Consider the following 19,356-nt stretch of genomic DNA (forward strand, 5'->3'; position numbering starts at 1 on the left):
GCCTCTCTTATGATTTAAGGTGGAGGGAGCGGGGGGGGGGGGAGGGGGGAATCAATCCGTTCACTACAGTCTGTAACTTGCAGCCTGTCTGTGTTTGGGCTGAATGATTACAAATATAACATCTCTTCTCAATTCAACATATGTGCTGCATCACACCTCTGTCTTTTAGAAAAGGCATATTTAATCTATAATAGCTACCCTGTCTGTTCTTTCTTCTGCGCTTTGTAATTACTTAGATAATATCTCCACAAGCAGCATAAAGCAAGTAACACCCTTCTTACAAGGCTTCCATCATGTCTTGTCTAACCTAGATTGTAAACTCCTAAGGTCAAGGACCATCGGTGAAATCCTGGCCCTACTGAATTCAATGGGAGTTCTGCCATTCACCCCATGTCTTTCCTCTCTATGGTCCCAGTTCTGCTTCCCTTTCTCACGGTGAATAGTACCCTCCCAGGAGTACACCCATTTATTTCAGCGGGTCTATTCATGAAGTCAGGTGCTATTTAATATGAGTAAGGGTGGCTGACTCAGGTCTGACATAAGACTTAAAGAATACTGTTCACTCTGCACTGATTGCACTGCCGTCACTGGACTGCGTGGTGTACGACTCAATTCAGAATTTGGTCTAGACAGTCTAATGATGCAATAGTACTAAGCACTGAGACCCAACGTAAAATAAACTACAACATACCAGCATCTGCCATTGGCTGAGCACACACCTTGACTTTTCCTCTTTAGTAGGTCTAGTGTAGCTCTGCAATTCTTCATGCGGACTGAATTATTACATGGCATTTATCAGCTGAACAGATGCTGACAACACTGGAAGTCCTAGTCCAGATAACCCAACAGCTACTGACAATGTTTTTGACACCATGTCATGTAACCCTGCCTTGATATAGCACTGAAAATGGTGTCAGCAGCCAGTGGACTGTCTACGCTAGGGCTCTGAATGTTGCTAACATGTTAGCAATTTTAAAAGTCTTGCTAATGAAGACAAGACCATAGATGGTATTCTCTGTCAAGATACATGGCCTGATCGAACGTCCATTAAAGACAATGGATATTTAATGGGGGGAGGAATAGCTCAGTGGTTTGAGCATTGGCCTGCTAAACCCAGGGTTGTGAGTTCAATCCTTGAGGGGGCCACTTGGGGATCTGGGGCAAAATCAGTACTTGGTCCTGCTAGTGAAGGCAGGGGGCTGGACTCGATGACCTTTCAAGGTCCCTTCCAGTTCTAGGAGATGGGATATCTCCATTACAGACTTCCATCAACTGGATCAGGCCCCTACAGGGATACGTCACATAAAAAGAAACAGACTGACTTCGTAGCAGAGACCAACTTCCTTTGCATTAGTCTGAACAAATGTATTTCTGACAGGCACAAAGAGAGGGAACAAAATGTTACTTGATAGTGATGGAGAGCACATCTGAAAAAATATGCTGAAGACACTGCTGAATGCCAGTTCTTGCTAGCGAAAGGCTTTGCCCTTGGAAATTAATACTGCTGAGGTCAGTGTTGGCTGGAATTGTCTGCTACATAAGCCTCAGGTCACACAAGTTAAATTCGACAGAGGATTACTCTGATTTGTGAACCTGAGTTTTTCGAATTGGGGCTCTAAGTTCTTTTAGGCCAGTTCCAATTTCATATTTATTTACCATCCCACTCTGGCATCTCGCATTATTAGTCAGGATAGCTTGAGTACATCACCATCAACTGGCCTTTGAGAGTACACTCTGATTCCCAATAAGTACGTCCCCCAAAAACGTGTATGAGGGATTGTCAACGTCTTCTCCAACAAAATGCAGCTGTACCACAAAATTGCTATAATCCAACAGGTGTATTAGGAAGCACACACATACTTGTTGAAGGAAAAAATGTGTCATTTGACAAAAACAGGGAAGTTTCATCCCACATCTGTGCACAATATGCTCCACGCGCTACCTAGAATAACCTCTGCACATCCCCCTCCTCAGCTGAATCACATAAATTAATGAGAAGCTCTCTACCTACGTGTGCTTTTCACACATCTTAGCTCAGTTAATAAATGCAAACTTCCCACAAAACTCCCTTCCAGAGGTAACTGGCAAATTTTCATTGATGTGATACTATGCGCTTCTACTACAACATTTGGGGCTCATTTGTCGTCTCAGTATGAAAAAGGTGGGTAACTGGAAAATTAGGTGCATCTTCTGAATGTTACATGTGCAGCACAACAGTCTGTATACTGCTCTGGCTGGCTACATTCTGGCAGACCTTCCATGCTAAAATAAATGAGTATAAAGTTAAGCATGTAGAAATGCTTTGCTGGGTTGGTTCTTGCGTGTACTCATGATATGCATGTGCAACAGAATACAGAGAGAAGCCCATCCTGGCACATACCATACAAGCATCATACATAAAGACTGTGGGCCTTATCCTGTGGTCCTCACTCATGCAAAGTATTCGGTAACATCAAATGGAGTTCTGCCCAAGTGAAGACAGCAGGATCACACCCCGTACATATGGCCAAAGGTCTGAGTCAAACACTAATTATAGTTGGCAGAAGCTAGGATATGGAAACTACAGTTATATCTGCCAGCACACAAGCAGCCACAGGAGTATACAAAGTATATTGTGATGCCTGTATCATGTGCTTTTCCTGGCCACTGGTTTTTGATAAAATTATACTCTTCTGTGGCTAAAGAGGATTTTAGTCTCCAGGGCTGTCAATATGGCACTTCTCACCAACACAAAGTTCCCTTTAACTTTAGGTTTTTACTTCTAGGGTGTGTTCATACCATGTGTGTCAATACAGTTGAAATATGTTGTAAAAATCAGTATGAACTGTACTTTGTAAAGGACTAGTGTAGCGGGGTGGACACCCGCTACTGCCCTGAGGGGTTGGAAAAGCCCTGCAGAGGGCTGGGGCAGGGCAAGGTAAAACCCTGGCTGATTGGGGAAAGTTGCTGCAGCTGGGCCACACCCTAATCAGAGCCCAGATGGCTGGTATAAAGAGGCTGGGAGCCAGGAGCCCAAGAGTCTCTCTCTGCCTTCAGAGAGAGAAGGGCCTGGTTGCAGGGAGCTAGACAAAGAGTACCTGAGTGGAGCAGGGCTGGGGAAAGGCTGGGGAGCTCCAGCCTGGAAAGCCCCAGGCTGCGGCCTAGTATTAGGCCAAGGGGTACTGGGGGTTGCAGAGGGCAGCCCAGGGCTAGTCCAAGGCAGCAGGTCCAAACCCCCCTTGTCAGTGATGAGTGGCCTATACTGCAGTCTGCCCCAGGGAGCGGGGGCTAGTTGGTGACTGGCAGTGGCCTAGTGCTGAGGCAAGGTGGGGATAGTGGGTGGGGGTTCCCCAGGGAGGGGAGACCCAGATCTGTGGGGTACTGCCAGGGGGCAGCATCCCAGTAATAGGGGCACGGGGTCCTGGGAGGGACACGGAGGCCAGAGAAGAGGACAAGGCGGATCACCGGCCTGCAGAGGGCGCTCCAGAGGCTGGTGAGCTAATTCCCTGGACGACCAGCAGGAGGCGCCGCAGGGGTGAGTCTGGACCTCTCTACAACTAGCATTCAACTCATTAAAATACAGTAAAACTTCACTGACTTGAACAAATGACTGGAAATTCATTGTGGTTTACTGAGATTTGTGAATTAGCAAGTCACAAAACACAATTCATAACAAATCAAAGATACTGCGTCACTCAATGGTACTAAGTCCCTAATACTGCAATGTGCTGAGCCCCTCATCTTCTGTTGGAGCCAATGGGAGTCAAAGATGCTGAGTTGTTCTCAGCTGTTGGACTCCTTAATATTTAGAATCAACGTTTTTCAAAGCGTATCTGCATTAAAAATCTCTACTCAGGGCTGGTCCACACTAACCCCCCCGTTCGAACTAAGATACACAACTTCAGCTACGTGAATAACGTAGCTGAAGTCGAAGTATCTTAGTTCGAACGACAAGGTACTTACCGCGGGTCCACACGCGGCAGGCAGGCTCCCCCGTCGACTCCGCGTACTCCTCTCGCGGAGCAGAAGTACCGGTGTCGACGGTGAGCACTTGCGGGATCGATTTATCGCGTCTAGACAAGACGCGATAAATCGATCCCAGAAGATCGATTGCTTACCGCCGAATCCGGAGGTAAGTATAGACGTACCCTCAGTCATGTACGTACAGTTACTGTGATTACTACCCATCTTCCTCATCTTCTTTCACAACCCCCAATGAATCACAAAAGGGTAATTTTTTTTCAGTATTTGCGTGCACCGATGCCTCAGGAAATATTGGATGACAGAAAGGAAAGGAAGAGGAACTCACTTATAACTAAATGTGCTCCTCCAGAATTCTCCTTTCTAGAACTGATTTTCATAGAAAAATATGTTTTAACTCCTTCACACGACTGAGAACATACTACATCGACTCACTGAAACAGCACCTGTGCTTCTGTGGAGGGATGCCAAAATTCTGCCTAGGCATTCAAAATAGTGTGAACTACTGTATCAATCGTGACTGTCAGTGTTCAGGAAGGAATATGGCATTGAAAAGAATTAAGCGTCCATTGAAATCAAGAGAAAGAGACTCCCATTGACTTCAACAGGTGCTGCAGCAGGCCTAAAATGCCTTATCCTGCACTCTCTGAAGTAATTTAGAATTGTGATCTATAACCTCACCCCTCTCTACATCTGCCCATAGCATAGACCAAAAATTCAAGTCAAGTCAATTTTTCAAGTCAGGCCACTTTTTCAGCTGCCGAAGTATGGATTTAGACGAATAATTTGAGGCACCCAGTTCTGCAAATCTTGCCTTATACCTCTGGTAATAATATTGTTTTTTTGACTTGCTTATTTATTATAACAACCAATAAACAAACTGAACATAATAAAACATGCCTTAGTGTTACTCAACTGCAAGGAGGCAGAGAGAGAGGAACGCCTCACTTCAGTCCCTCACAAGTTGTTTATGTGGCTTAATTACTTCACAAATTGTTCATAATCCAAGAATTGTTCCTTATATGATTTGAAATGAGCTACCCATCAGCATTTTCTCAAACTGCTTAACTGCTCTGTTTTGGGGCTTTTCATGCTGTTTTGACATGGTTCAAAAGGCACGTGTGAGAAAAATATCAGAGTTTTCAGTAGTTTGACATGAGATCAATCTAGAGTGGTGACCCTTGAAAACACTGCAATGACTCTCGGCAGGAAGCAACGTTCTGTAATGTAGATTTCCTGTTGTTTCTGATGTGACTTTTTCTACTAGTTCACTTTGCAACAGTCTCCCCTTCTAATGGTGTATTTTTCTCTTCTGTTTCCTTTTTTTCCTTCCTAGCTTTCCCTCCAACCTTTCCCTGACTTTCCCAGAGGTGGTCATTTTTTTCTTCCCTTTGAAAACAAAGCAAGCAGTCTCTTCTTATGCCAGCATGGATATGCAAATCAAATGACAAGAGGTGCAGCAAACAACTCCTCAACCCTCTCTTCAACTCAAGGCCATAACCAGCAACTACAAGGTCCATCAGACCTCCACTGATTCAGGCTGGTCCCAGATACCAGCACACCTTCTAATGCCTATTTGGAAATCAATAATATTGTTTTCAGAATTTTTATTTTAAAAAAATCCTGGTTTTATGTACCTTTTCCATATCAAATGTAACATTTATCGGAGATATTAATTTAATGTAACAAGGTTTGTCTTGATCGCAGCATTTACACAGAGCTTCTGCATCCCTGGATTTCAGTTTACAAAGACGAGCAAGCATCATTATCTCCATTTTGCAAATGAAGAAACTGAAGCATACGGAGGTGAAGTGACTTGCCTGTGATCACACATCAAGGTAGTGGCAGAGTTGAGACAAAGAACCTAGATCATTTGACTCCCTCGCTCATTCTGACTTAGTGGACCATCCATTGGGATGTTCACAAAAATAAACCCAGACATGAACTGTTGCCTTATGATTCTGAGGTTTCCATACTGGCTGCCCCTTGAAAGTATCAATCATTTTGCTAACATCATCTGATCTAGTAAAAGCCCTAAAGAAAAGGAATAATGAACTAACCTGTCTCCAGTTAATGGCATAATGGCTTGTGCTTGGGTGGAAAACACTATGAAGGATAATCTCATCCGGGGGCTTTTAAAGAAAAGAAAAATACATACATTTTAGACACATGAAAAGAGAGCCTTGTACAGTATATCCATCCATCATCTTTTTGCCTTTCTTTATTAGCGTTATTCTCATCAACTTATTTCCAAAGCATACACTTTCAAACTGCAAATCAAGAATGTGCAGAAGAAAAAGGGAATTAATAAGCTGTTTACTTCTTGAGCTCATACCTCTCTTGCCCTGGTGTTCTGCAAAATGCAGAAGCAAAATTATTGTTTTCTTTCTTGCTTTATCATAGGCGGTAGATAAACACAAGTTAAACTGAGGTATTTAACCTCAAAAATTCATGCACAGAACTGCAGTTTGCATATTGCAATATAATGAGGCTTCACATTTTTAAGGCATGCATGTACATTTTTGTACTCACCCAACTATGGGTGCGTATGCAACTCGGGGATTTGCACACACCCATTTTTGCACATGTGCAATTCTAATTTATGCACATGCACTGGTTGTTATGGGCATTTTGGGACTTGTGCAAAAGCGAGCTTACATTTTAAAAGTTTGGGCCTGACACAATTTAAGACTTTTGGACCAAATTCATATCGGGTGTGAGAAGGCACAACACTAGTAATATTAAAGTAGCAGCACCCACTTATTCCAGGTCTGAATTTGGCTATTTCATTTAAAACAAAGTTTAATTATCTGCAGTTTCTCAATGAGAAGGTTCCAATGTTCTTCAAAGATATTTGTAATAGATAAAAGCAATTCTCTCAAAAGGATTATTGGGCAAATGTATGCCATAATCAGCAATATGACCTAAACACAAATTTAGTAAGGGAGCAATCTTTTCCCTTGATGTAGATTCTTAACTCCTCTCATGTTAAGAGGAATTATACAACAGACATCAGTTGAAGACTAGTCTCCCCCCCCCCTAAGACTGATTGATGCTTTTGATGGCCAAGACAGTGACATTTGTAAAATGGGTTCTAACAGCATCTCACCTCTCCTTTTTGAAATCATAACATTTTAATTTATAAATGTATCAGAGAAATATACACTGAAAATTATTATAGGATTCATAATATTTGTGTGGCTATGTGAATGTATTAGGTTAACATTAATAAGGATAAACATCAGTATAATTTGAATTATTATATTTTAGTTCATGTGTGTTAATTTTTAAAACTTTTTGTCTGATCATAAGTATCAGAGAAATTATAATGTGAATATGTGACAGATCTGCAGCATGTTACTTTGATTTAAGGCACTGTCCTAGTCCTTCCACTGAGGTTTTACCTGAGAAAAGACAAAAAGTCCATTTAGTTGTAACAGACAACACAATGCTTTCAGTCTGAAATACTTTGGATAACATAAGCAGCTAATGAAGATCACAAGAGGGATTTTTTCATTTGAGATGTGAGTCCTTTGAGTTACCTCAGAGTTATGAATGGATTTGACTATCTGAATTGGTCATTGAGAAATACATAAAATATCCTCTTCATCAAACATCCTTTATTTCATTTCACTATCCAAGCATTCAGACTCTAGAGTGATGTGTGGGGGCAATATACCTACATACATACACAGTCATAGGCATGTAACACAGGAAATAAATGTGTGATATTACTGCTGCCAGCCTACATCCTGCCAACCAATCAAAATGGAAAGCAGATGTACAGCTCACACTGGTATCATCTAATTTTTAGAATGACCCTGTTCAGTGTTTTCACTGCATGCTGAACTGAACAGCCTCAGACAACTACTAAACAATTCTCTGCTGTTCTTTCCACAACTAATATTTTTAAATTTAAAAAAGGGGGGGGGGGTCTGATTGTCATGTATAATAAGGGCACTATACACTACTCAGGCAGCATAAAAGAGCCTTAATATGGGTGTAAATCATTTAGAAAATCAGGCTCATTTATTCTGTGTTCTTCAGCTGATCCAGCCAGACCAACACTATAATCCAGCTGTTGCAAAAGGGAGTGTCACTTGGCTGCAGAAGAGGATGCACCAGTGGCTTTGTAATGAACAAACACACCCTTTTTTCACCACTAACTGAAAGGAAGAATGGCCAAAGCCTCTTCAGAGTCTCTCAAACTTTCAACTTTGTCACCCAGGCTTCTTTTACATACAATTTGACCTTAGCAAGATGGATGGAAGCAATATTTAATTATGCAACCCTTATTCATGTCCTCTTCATTAGCTGGCCAAGCTTACAATTGCCTACTGTATTTCATTTTCCACAGGAAAAAATTAACTCCCATAACATCCTGTATTCTGTGGGTGGTTATTTTTTTTTTTAAAGGAAGGTGTTTCATTACACTAATTCTTAATTTAAACAAAAATATAACAAGCCAAATTGTAACAGCAACATTTGTCAGAGGGGAAGAATTGTTGTTTATAAATAAAGTTTGTTGCATATATACAATGCATATATTAAACTGGCGCAAACTTTAAACACATGCCTGCACTTGAGAAGCAAAAGCGTTCCCTTACTTTTAGGCTGGATCACATATTCACTTTAAATTTCCTGATATCTTTATCGTGACCTCTAAAATTAGGATAATGCTAAACAATAGATGCAAAGAAATAATATATCAGAATCCACTGATGTTGTTTATGGGAGAAGCAATGTTAAAAAAAATAATCAAATCAAATATAAGATCAAATTAAGAATCCAATATTTAAAGATGCTTGCAGATTAACATTTTACTAAGTTGCAAACATGGTGACATCATAAAGTGAAAGTTTATTGTCCAGTTTATCTGAATACTAGAATTCAAATGCTTTATATGCTTATGAAAGGTTTACAGCCGATAACCTTCCAGAAGGATTTGTTTTGTAACATACCCCAGTATCAGTTAAAAGCAGAAGCTACCAAAGGGAAAACATACCTCACAAATCTGTCTGTGAGTTGTTTTACAAAATCATAGATCTCAACCCAGTTCTGTGCTACACTCCCAGATCTGAAAAGAAAAGAAAAGAAAACAAAACAGATGAGTAGGTTTTAGTTCAGGGAAAGCAGACAATAAAGATTACAACTTAAATACTTCCATCCATTTAATTTTTTCAGGGGGAGGAAGGCAGGAATAGGTATTGCCATAATACATTACTACATTATTTCAAATGATCTCCAGCAGGTTCATGGTAGTTCTGCCACGTCATCTTCCTGTGACAATCTGTCAATCTACTGCATAGCATGATGCATTTAGCATACAGCACAATACAGGAAGCTGCACATGTCCGTTTTGTGATAATGTGCTTCTCTGTGATTCCCAGGTCCACAGATTAAAACAGAGACGTTCACTCTCGCAAATTGAGGGCCTTTCTACCTTACCACTTTGCCTGCGGCACACTATGAACAAACTTTATCCCCCCCAAAAGGGGATGGCAGGAGATGCAGTTAACTAGAGCTGGTCTAAAAAAAAAAATAGTTTATGGCACAGTTCTCTGTCAGAAAACGCAGTTACCGGGAGTTAAAAATCAAAACATTTTGTGGGAATGTGTCAGTTTCAATTAAATTTTCAATGGGAAAAGTTGAAATGATTCACTTTGATTTTCTCATTTTGTTTTGATAATCATTATTATTTATGTTACTATAGCGCTTAGTGATGGACTAGGCCCCTTGTGCTGGGCACTGGACAAACACAGAACAAAAAGGCTTGTCCCTGTCCCAGAGAAATTACAACGTTGAGATGTTTCAATACAGTAAGAATGTTTCATTTTGACTTTATTGTTTCAATTCATTTCTTTTATACTGTTATCACTTCACTTCTCTCACACATGTCAACTCCTTTTCCCAGGTAGGTCAGAGGAGCTCTTTCTTTGCCACTTCCTCCAGTCCCTGGCACAAGTTGATAGGTCTTGGAGTTCCAGTCGTTTTCTCTTCAAACTTCTCTTGACAGAGTCTTTTCATCCCATCCTTGGTCTTCCACGTCCTTTCTTGCTGTCTTCATCCTGCCACACTCTGCTGGTCCTCGTTCTCCCATTCTTATCACACGTCCAGCCCACCTCAACCTTGCACTCTCCAGCCTATTAATCACTGAGAATCCCAAATGCATCTTCCCTCTCATTTCTTCCATGCACACTCCATCTACCCTCCGTGTGCCTGCCATTCTCCTCAGTACATTATTTTCTACTACCTGTATCTTCTTATCTTCCATTTCTGTAAGGCCCACTGTTTCCAAACCAAACACATGTGGCACACACTTTTCCATTGTTTGTTACTCAGTTGTCAGTTCTACAGTAGTCCTGCCGCCCACGCACATTGGATTCCTCTTTTCAGTTCTTCAGATCTCTCTTTAATGGCACCAAATGTACTTCCCCCAAGAAGACAAATTCTTTCTTATGATTCAGCTTCTCTCCCAAAATAATATAATATAAAGAATAGGGATAGCTCAGTGGTTTGAGCACTGGCCTACTAAACCCAGTGTTGTGAGTTCAATCCTTGAGGGGGCCATCTGGGGCAAAATCAATACTTGGTCCTGCTAGTGAAGGCAGGGGGCTGGACTGGATGACTTTTCAAGGTCCCTTCCAGTTCTATGAGATAGGTATATCTCTCCTGAAACTTCAATCAACGGGTCTTCTTCCTCTTTCTCTACTTGAATAATTTCTGTCTGTTTTGTGTTTACTTTCAAACCATGATCTTCAAACACAGATGCTTTTATATGGTATTAAAATATTAAATCAATATTATATTTGTGTGTGGTATTTAATATTGTATTATATTGTAATGTTTTGACATTATTGAAACAAAAAATGTTTACTTTATAAAATGAAGTATTTTGACATTATTGAAATGGAACATTTCAATGGCTCTGAATCAAATTTTTTTCAGAATTTTTATTTTGTGGGAAATTTTGGCTTTTTGTTCTAGTTTGGACTGAAAACAAATGTTAGAATATCAGAATTTTCCATGGAACAGACATTCCATTCTTTGACCAGCTCTACAGATAGCCATTTTCCAGTAAGGGCTCAGCCTGCTCTTGGCAAAAGAGAATCCTCCTCTCTTTCACAGAAGGCCACAAGGCAGATATCCTCACCGCCTTCCAGCACAGGGAAATTCAAACCTCCAAAGACAATGCCAAACTGAATTAATTAACCATCTACAGCCACTTCCCCATGCACCCTGTAGTAATCTCAAGAGAACTAAACACATAACCCCTCTTCCACTGTTTATTCACCACATTTTGCTATAACCCACTGACACACAATATGGAACATAACCTCACCAAACACCTGTTCACCCACACACAGAGACACACCACTCACACATCTCACCTACAACAACCCACAGACACAAACCATGCCTAACAACACAATCCCATGCAGATACATACACACAAACCCCGCTTACGCTCCCAACACAGATACAACCCCAACATCTCACCTATACTCCACACACAGAGGCGGGCAAAAACCCAACCTCTACATGCACACCCCAACTACACCCCCATACAGACACACAGACAGACACATACACACACCCCAACTACACCTCCATACAGAGACCCACACCCCAGACAGACAGACACACACCAACCGCAAACAGAGACTTCCACCGACCATCTATATTCCACACAGCTACAACCCCACCATCCCATCTGTTCTCCACACACACAGCACAAACCCAACCTCCACATCATCACCCCACCTATACTCACACAACACTCCCTACAAAGAGAGACCCCCCACTACACCTCCATAAAGAGACACATGCCCCAATTACACCCCCATACAGAGACACACACCACCTACATCCTGATATAGAGACATTCCATGTAGCCACAAGCCTTCCAACTACACCCCATACAGACACCCACACCCTACCTACATACACACCAACTACACCCCCATGCAGACACACACACACCCCTCTCCCCTACACCAATAGGTGCTGAAATTAGGGGTACTCAGGGTGCAGCAGCACCCCCTGTCTTGAAGTAATTTCATCATATCCAGGAGTTACAGATTGGTTCAGTAGCTCTCAGTATCCCCACTATGCAATTTGTCCCAGAACCCCAACCAAGAGAGACACACACACACACATGCAGAGACACACACACCAATACATACCTACAGCCCCACCTCCACCCCCACTCAGAGACACACCCACCCACCTACACCCCCACCACGCAGACACACACCCCCAACACAATCCCAGGCTGAGGGAACTGGGATTGTTTAGTCTCCAGAAGAGAAGAATGAGGGGGGATTTGATAGCAGCCTTCAACTACCTGAAGTGGGGGTTCCAAAGAGGATGGAGCTCGGCTGTTCTCAGTGGTGGCAGATGACAGAACAAGGAGCAATGGTCTCAAGTTGCAGTGGGGGAGGTCTAGGTTGGATATTAGGAAACACTATTTCACTAGGAGGTTGGTGAAGCACTGGAATGGGTTACCTAGGGAGGGGGTGGAATCTCCATCCTTAGAGGTTTTTAAGGTCAGGCTTGACAAAGCCCTGGCTGGGATGATGTAGTTGGGAATTGGTCCTGCTTTGAGCAGGGGGGTGGACTAGATGACCTCCTGAGGTCCCTTCCAACCCTGATATTCTATGATTCTAGGAACACCCCCATGCAGAGACGCACACATCAATACATACCTACACCCCCACTCAGAGACACCTCCACCCACAACACCCCCATGCAGAGACGCACACCTACACCAATACACACCTACACCCCCACGTGCGCACACACGCACACACACACCCCTACACCTCCATACACCCCCCACACACACACCCCTACACCCCCACGCACTCTCCCCAGACCCAGTGCCGGGGGGGAGGGGTGCCCGTCCGCCCCCCGCGGGCCCCACTCACTTGTCCAGCACGAAGTACAAGTCGAAGGCGCCGTGGCAGGAAGGCTCCTCCTGGGCTCGAACCGCCGGCAGCAGCAGCAGCAGCGACCAGAGCAGCCGCGGGGCCGCCCGACGGGGCCCCATCCTGTCCCCGCTCGGCCCCATCGCCCCGCGCAGAGCAGCTGGGTCCGGCCGCGGCAGGCAGCGAGGGGCGCGCCGAGGACAAAGGGAGTTGCAGAAAACTCTTGGCGGATCCCGGCGGAGGCAGGATCCCTCTGCCCCCCCCCCCCGCCCCGAGACAACGGGCGCTGGCTGGCAGCTGCTGCGCTCCTCCCTGGCGGGGGGCTGGCAGGCCGGGCTCCCCGGGGGCGTCCTGCGCTCGGCTCGGCAGCTTTCCTGGCCACACGCTCCCGCAATGGCGACCCCACGCCGGAGTCAGAGCGAAGCGCCTCCCCACAACAAACCGCGCTGAAACTTTTCGGGGGTGGTTTTTTAGCCAACAGCCGTCTTTTGTGGCCTCCGGATGTGACTAAATGTGCACTAGCGCTGGTCCCGTTCGCTCCGGACCCCCCAGGGCAGTGATCACCTCGGCAGAAAGGAAGAGAAAACAAAAAACTGCAGCCAACTCCTCCTGGAGTGTCTCTTTGAAAGGGGTGGGGATAGAGGGTGACTGAGCCGCTCTCACACACACACACACGCATGTACTTACAAGGGAGTAATTCCAGGACCATCCCAGAGGCGCCTGGCTTTGATTCAGTTGCCAGATTTCAAAAATATATAAAACCACGGACTGCAACAACAACAAAAAAGTTTGACTCTGCTTTTATCATTCACATCAGGCTGAAACTTGACCTCACACGAGCCCAGAGTCAGGGGGTTGGTTTACGTGGTTTTCTTTTTAAAGAGGTGCCATAAGTAAAGCAGAAGCCTGACAAAAGTCGGTTTTTTTCCACCCCCAGGAGAACAATTTTTTCTAAGGGCTCCATCCTGCTAGGTGCTGAGCACTGTGGCCCTGATCCTGCAAAGCATTTAAACCAGTGTTCAAACTGAAGCAAGGGAGTGCTTAAGTACCTGGCTAGGGCAGGTCCTGGAATGGACAGTACCTTGCAAGACCCAGGCCTAAAAGCAGAGCTTAACTTAATGGGAACTGCAGTTGGTAAGTGGCACTGCACAGAAACGATCTGGGGTTTTCAGTGCAATTTCATGCTGTCAAAAATTCAGTCAAGAGTGCAACAGTTGGAGATTTATTTATTTATTTTTATTTCTATTCTAATAACAAAGGGCGTCTATTATAATAACAAGGCTTTGGACACTCCTGACATACATTTTGAACAAAACACTAGAGGAGTTGACAAGCCCACGCATTCAAAAATCATGGAGTTGTTGTCGTTTTTCTAAACTGATTTTCTTTTTCTTTTCTTTTTGGCTTCTGAGCCTGTAGGATTCACATTTTCAAATTCTTCTCTGCAGCCATGAGGCTAGGGAACTTATTTTTCAAAAATGAAAGGCAAGATTATCGTGTTCTACGATGACTAAAGGAGAGAATACCATGAGACCCATGCTAAAATTGCAGGAGAAGGCAATACTAGTTATATTTTGGAAATATTTTAAACCCATGCTAATTATGAAACCTCTAATTAAAAGAAAACCTTGTTTTTTTCAGGCATTTTAAAATAGTGTTGCCTTTTAGAAGGGTAGAAATTACATTCATGGAAGGGATGGTGTCCTGGCAGCACAAGATCTAAGCCAATTCAGCAAAAAGACTCATGACTTTAAATAACGTATCAGAGCTACCTGCCAAGATCAGATTTAACTAGTGCAAGACTGGAATTCCACAATGCAAGGAGTTCCACAGGTTGACTGTGCGCAGTGTGAAGAAGACAGTCAATCTGTGGAACTCCTTGCTTGAGGAGGTTGTGAAGGCTAGGACTATAACAGGCTTTAAAAGAGAAGTAGATAAATTCATGGAGGTTAAGTCCATTAATGGCTATTAGCCAGGATGGGTAAGGAATGGTGTCCCTAGCCTCTGTTTGTCAGAGGGTGGAGATGGATGGCAGGAGAGAGATCACTTGATCATTACCTGTTAGGTTCACTTCCTCTGGGGCACCTGGCATTGACCACTGTCGACAGACAGGATACTGGGCTGGATGGACCTTTGGTCTGACCCAGTATGGCCATTCTTACGTTCTTATGTACTGTACCTTATCACATTTTGGTGGTTACAGTTTGCAGAGTACCAAGGAAACAGTTTTGATCTACTCTAGCTAATGTGTAGTTGAAATAACAAAGTAATTAAAAATTAAAAAAGTAGATGGACCTTGCACTGCTAAATGTGGAACAAACATTTGGTTTGGACCATAAGCTAAAGGATTCAGAGCAAACATGAAGTATTGTAAAAAGCATCATTTTGTTCCACAAGAATGTTACCTTTTAGATTTTTCCATCTGGGGTTTCAGAGTTTTACAGAAGTTCAAACATGATTAATAGTCCTAAAATATCATCTAAAGGCTAGCATGCATACATTACATGTGAGTTACTAAGTGTAACTGGATGGAAAATTCTGTGCATATGACAATACCAAATCACAAGTAGGATTGTGTAAATCAAAGTTATTGCAAAAGTTAAAAATAAATTAATCTAACCACTAATTTTTGTTTCATTTTTGTGAGATTCTGCCACAGCCCCTTATGACCACTAAGCCTCAGGGGTCAAAATTACAGCTTCCATTTTCTCAGGAACACCACTGCCTGAATGCATCTCCAAATTCATTTTAACAACATTTTAACTGACTTGTTTTAATGCAGGAAGGAGGCCAAATTCAACCATGGTGCATGTGGATGCAATGCTGCTGACGTCAATGAAGTCGTACAGGTTTACTACATTAAATCTAGCCCTGCTGTAGACTTAAAGGGGCTGATCCCAAACCCATTCACCTCAGTGGCCCTTAGATGAGACCCAAAATTAGGATTCCCTCTTAAAATATTAAATTATGGTTTCCCAACAAAGCATGGTCACTATAATACTGACTTTTAATATCATATTTGCTATAACTGTTTAATAAACTGACCAAAATCCCATCTTCAGTTTAAATTCCATATACAAGAATATTCAGTCAATAAGCTATACTGTGCAGCTGTAGAAGAATATAGTACACCTCAATGGTAATATATGATGGAAGACTAAAGCCCAATGACTTTAACCACCTGACAATTGCTCTGAAATGAATGGCCTGCTGGAGAATGTCAGATGTTATTTGGGAGCAATTTACCACACTAATTTTGTTTCCATCCATTGTCAAATAAGTCATTTGTGAATAAACCTCTGTCTTCGATGAGCCGTAGTCTGTAGTGCCTTGTGGCTATTATGAAATTGAATTTGTATGGAACATTTGTACACACTGGGAAGTATACATATTGATAGGACATTACTGGTGATCTAAAAGCTCCATTTGTTCCCAAGATCCTAAAACATTTAACACTTAAAATATTTGATGCTTGAATTTCTAAGCCTGACCCTTTTGTTTCCATTTCTATGATATTTGTTCCATTTGGGTTTTCAGGAGGCTTTCATTTGTCTCTAGGCTACAATTACTAGTCCAGAATTAGTAATATCACCTCATTTCCCCATTATAATCCATCTTCACCTGTAACTTTTCCCTTTGGTGTTTTATACTTTCCATCCTTTAAAACTCAGAAGAGTCTCTTTGATTAAGAACCACTGGAGGAAATTCTGGCTTAATTTGAACCCATGTAACACCATTGCCTTCAATGGGACTACGGAGGTCTCAATGGTGGCAGATTTTAACCCATGATTTGCATTTAGTAGTATTTAGCTCTTATACGGCACTTTTCAGCTGTAGGTCTCAAAGCACTTTACAAAGAGGGAGAGGTATTGTTATGTTCATTTTACAGATGGAGAAACTGAAGCACAAGGCAGTTAAATGACCCAGTAGATCAGGGGCAGAGCCAGGAATAGAACCAGGATAGGAATTCTTCCCTCTGCTACCGCCCTGCTATCCAAGGGCTATAGAAACCTCATAGCTGGCTATGCTCTTAGCACAGAGTGCCCTATACTGGACCCCTTGCAAGCCCTGCTGTGGCTGTTCCAGGTTGCAGAGCTGTCCACAGAGAGCCCAGGCAGGGCTGCTGGAATTTAAAGCTGTTTCAGCCCCAGATCAACCCAAAATGCCAAAGCCAAAAATGTGGCTTAAAGCGCTGCCTCCACCTAGGCTGATCTTGTGTGTGCTGTGCTGCGATAGACACAGCATACAACCTCACGCCCAGGTTTCCCGGCAACCAGGCCAATGTCCTAGCTGCTATACCACGGGGCCACCCTTAAGATAAATAGACTTTCATCCTAGCCTGCGAAACATTGTACATCTTTGGTTCAAGAACAATTGCGTATTGTTTGTAATCCTGAAAACTGTTCAAAGAAAAAAACCTCATCTTTTACACCTCTCTCTCATGAGTCTAGATGTGGCTTTACGAAAGGGCTGCTTACTGCACACTTTCACAATGGGACCTCCAGTGTGCTGTGTGCATAAACACGGAGATGTAACTCAAGAGAATCGTGACATCATGAGTCTTTAGATAAATGTCACTGAGGTGTATTTGAGATAAATATACTGTATTATCGATTGATATTTTTATCTTCCTTGAATCTCTGGTCTTTTAATTAACATCTTTCTTGTTCATACAGGGTAAAATACAAAAAGAATCACACCAACCATAAGCTGGCAAAGTGGATGTCTTTAACATCCATCATTTCCTTGACACTTCTAACACAACGGTTTCCCCCACTGAACTGATAGTCAAAACAGTGGGACTTCACACGGAATTTTAAACTGTGTTCTTGTTGGGGATCACAACACAATTCCACTCTTGTGAGATCAGACAAATAAGACGGCATCAGGGAAAACAGAAATTATGAACTACAGACATTTTAACAAATGTTATTTCTTATTAAAAGAGCGAGTTTTGCAAGTTATTATCACCATTCCTTGTATGTCATTATATGCCATAGGTCAATCTCAAAACTAGCCCTGTTACCATGGGGGGGAAATATGTACCAACATTATTACACATGTGTGTGTGTATATATATATATACACACACCTCTACCCCGATATAATGCTGTCCTCGGGAGCCAAAAAAAATCTTACCGCGTTATAGGTGAAACCATGTTATATCGAACTTGCTTTGATCCGCCGGAGTGCGCAGCCCCCCCCCGGAGCACTGCTTTACCGTGTTATATCCGAATTCGTGTTATATCGGGTCGTGTTATATTGGGGTAGAGGTGTATATATATGTTTATTTTTGGTTTGAGCACAAATGCAGCAGTACAGAATGAAATGCCTGTATCAGACAGGAATTAAAAAATAGAATAATGAAAAATAGTATATATATATATATATATATATATATATATATATATATATATATATATATATATATATATATATATATATAGACACACACACACATATACTCTGGGCCCAGTCCTGCCATACTCATATACCCTAAACTGCCATTGACTTAAAAGGGGTTTGGGTTGCACAAGTATTATAGAAAAGAGCCTTAGTATCACAATACTCTCTTCCCATAAACATGCACAACTCCCATTGACTTCAGAAGTAGGTCCAAGAGCCACTAGCAACCTATCAGAGCCCACGTTCATTAAAAAATAAAAGATAGTGCTAATTGGCCCAATCATGGCCCCCTGAATCCAGGCAAGGAGCGACCCCTCCCTAAGTTGACCTGTCCCCACTGCTGTTGCTGGCCCCACAAAGGAGCTTCCATGCGTAGCCAATGGGGCAGCGCTGAAGGCCAGTGGAATGCACACAAACACACACGATCCCATCTCAATTCCACGGGAATGACAGTATACCCGCTGGAGCCATGGTGGGGAAGGACCACCTGGCATGAAGGCAACAAGGCTTACTGCTGATCCCTCAGGATTGGTGTGGATCTTGCAGGGTCTGCATAGATCGCAGGACCAGACATGCAGCCTGTTGCACAGAAGATAGTAAATCCCCCTCTTCTTAAACAATAAGGGACAGCACTGCGTGAAGGCAGCCTGATGGCGATTTCCCCCTCTTTAGTCTCCTCCCTCAGGATCCGCCCCATAAAGTTTATAGGGCTTTTGAGCTAGCCAGACAAAGAGCAAATAAACTCTATTGCTCATTTCCCAGAGACACACAAGAACATTAAAAAGGATTAAGGAATGACTAGCCTATGCGTTATCAAATAACCAACAAAACTAAGACAAGTTTTAGATAAGCAGGGATGCTTATCTGCTTTATAATCAATTCAATTTAAGAAACTCTGAGGCAAGGCTGGCCTTTGTCTTTCCAGCTGCATTATGAACAAGCATTTGATGTACCAGAGAACGAGTGTCAATGCTGAAAAAACAGTCTTTAGTACTATAGAACCCAGCCTGGAGCCCCAGGAATTTTGGTCTGGCCTGTAGTATATCTGTCATATTATCCA

General features: G+C 42.7%; 1 protein-coding gene across 1 annotated transcript in view; it reads right to left on the bottom strand.

Annotated features, from left to right (window-relative positions):
- ANTXR2 (ANTXR cell adhesion molecule 2) overlaps positions 1-6,092 on the bottom strand; it is a 109,386-nt gene extending 103,294 nt beyond the window's left edge. The window contains exon 1 of the mRNA XM_065405127.1: positions 6,021-6,092. Coding sequence (XP_065261199.1) covers positions 6,021-6,085 — 65 coding nt within the window. The 5' untranslated portion in view covers positions 6,086-6,092. The remainder of the gene's footprint in view (positions 1-6,020) is intronic.
- Positions 6,093-19,356: the final 13,264 nt, after the last annotated feature.

This window comes from Emys orbicularis, chromosome 5 (genome assembly GCF_028017835.1).
Source record: "Emys orbicularis isolate rEmyOrb1 chromosome 5, rEmyOrb1.hap1, whole genome shotgun sequence".
NCBI classification, from domain to species: domain Eukaryota; kingdom Metazoa; phylum Chordata; order Testudines; family Emydidae; genus Emys; species Emys orbicularis.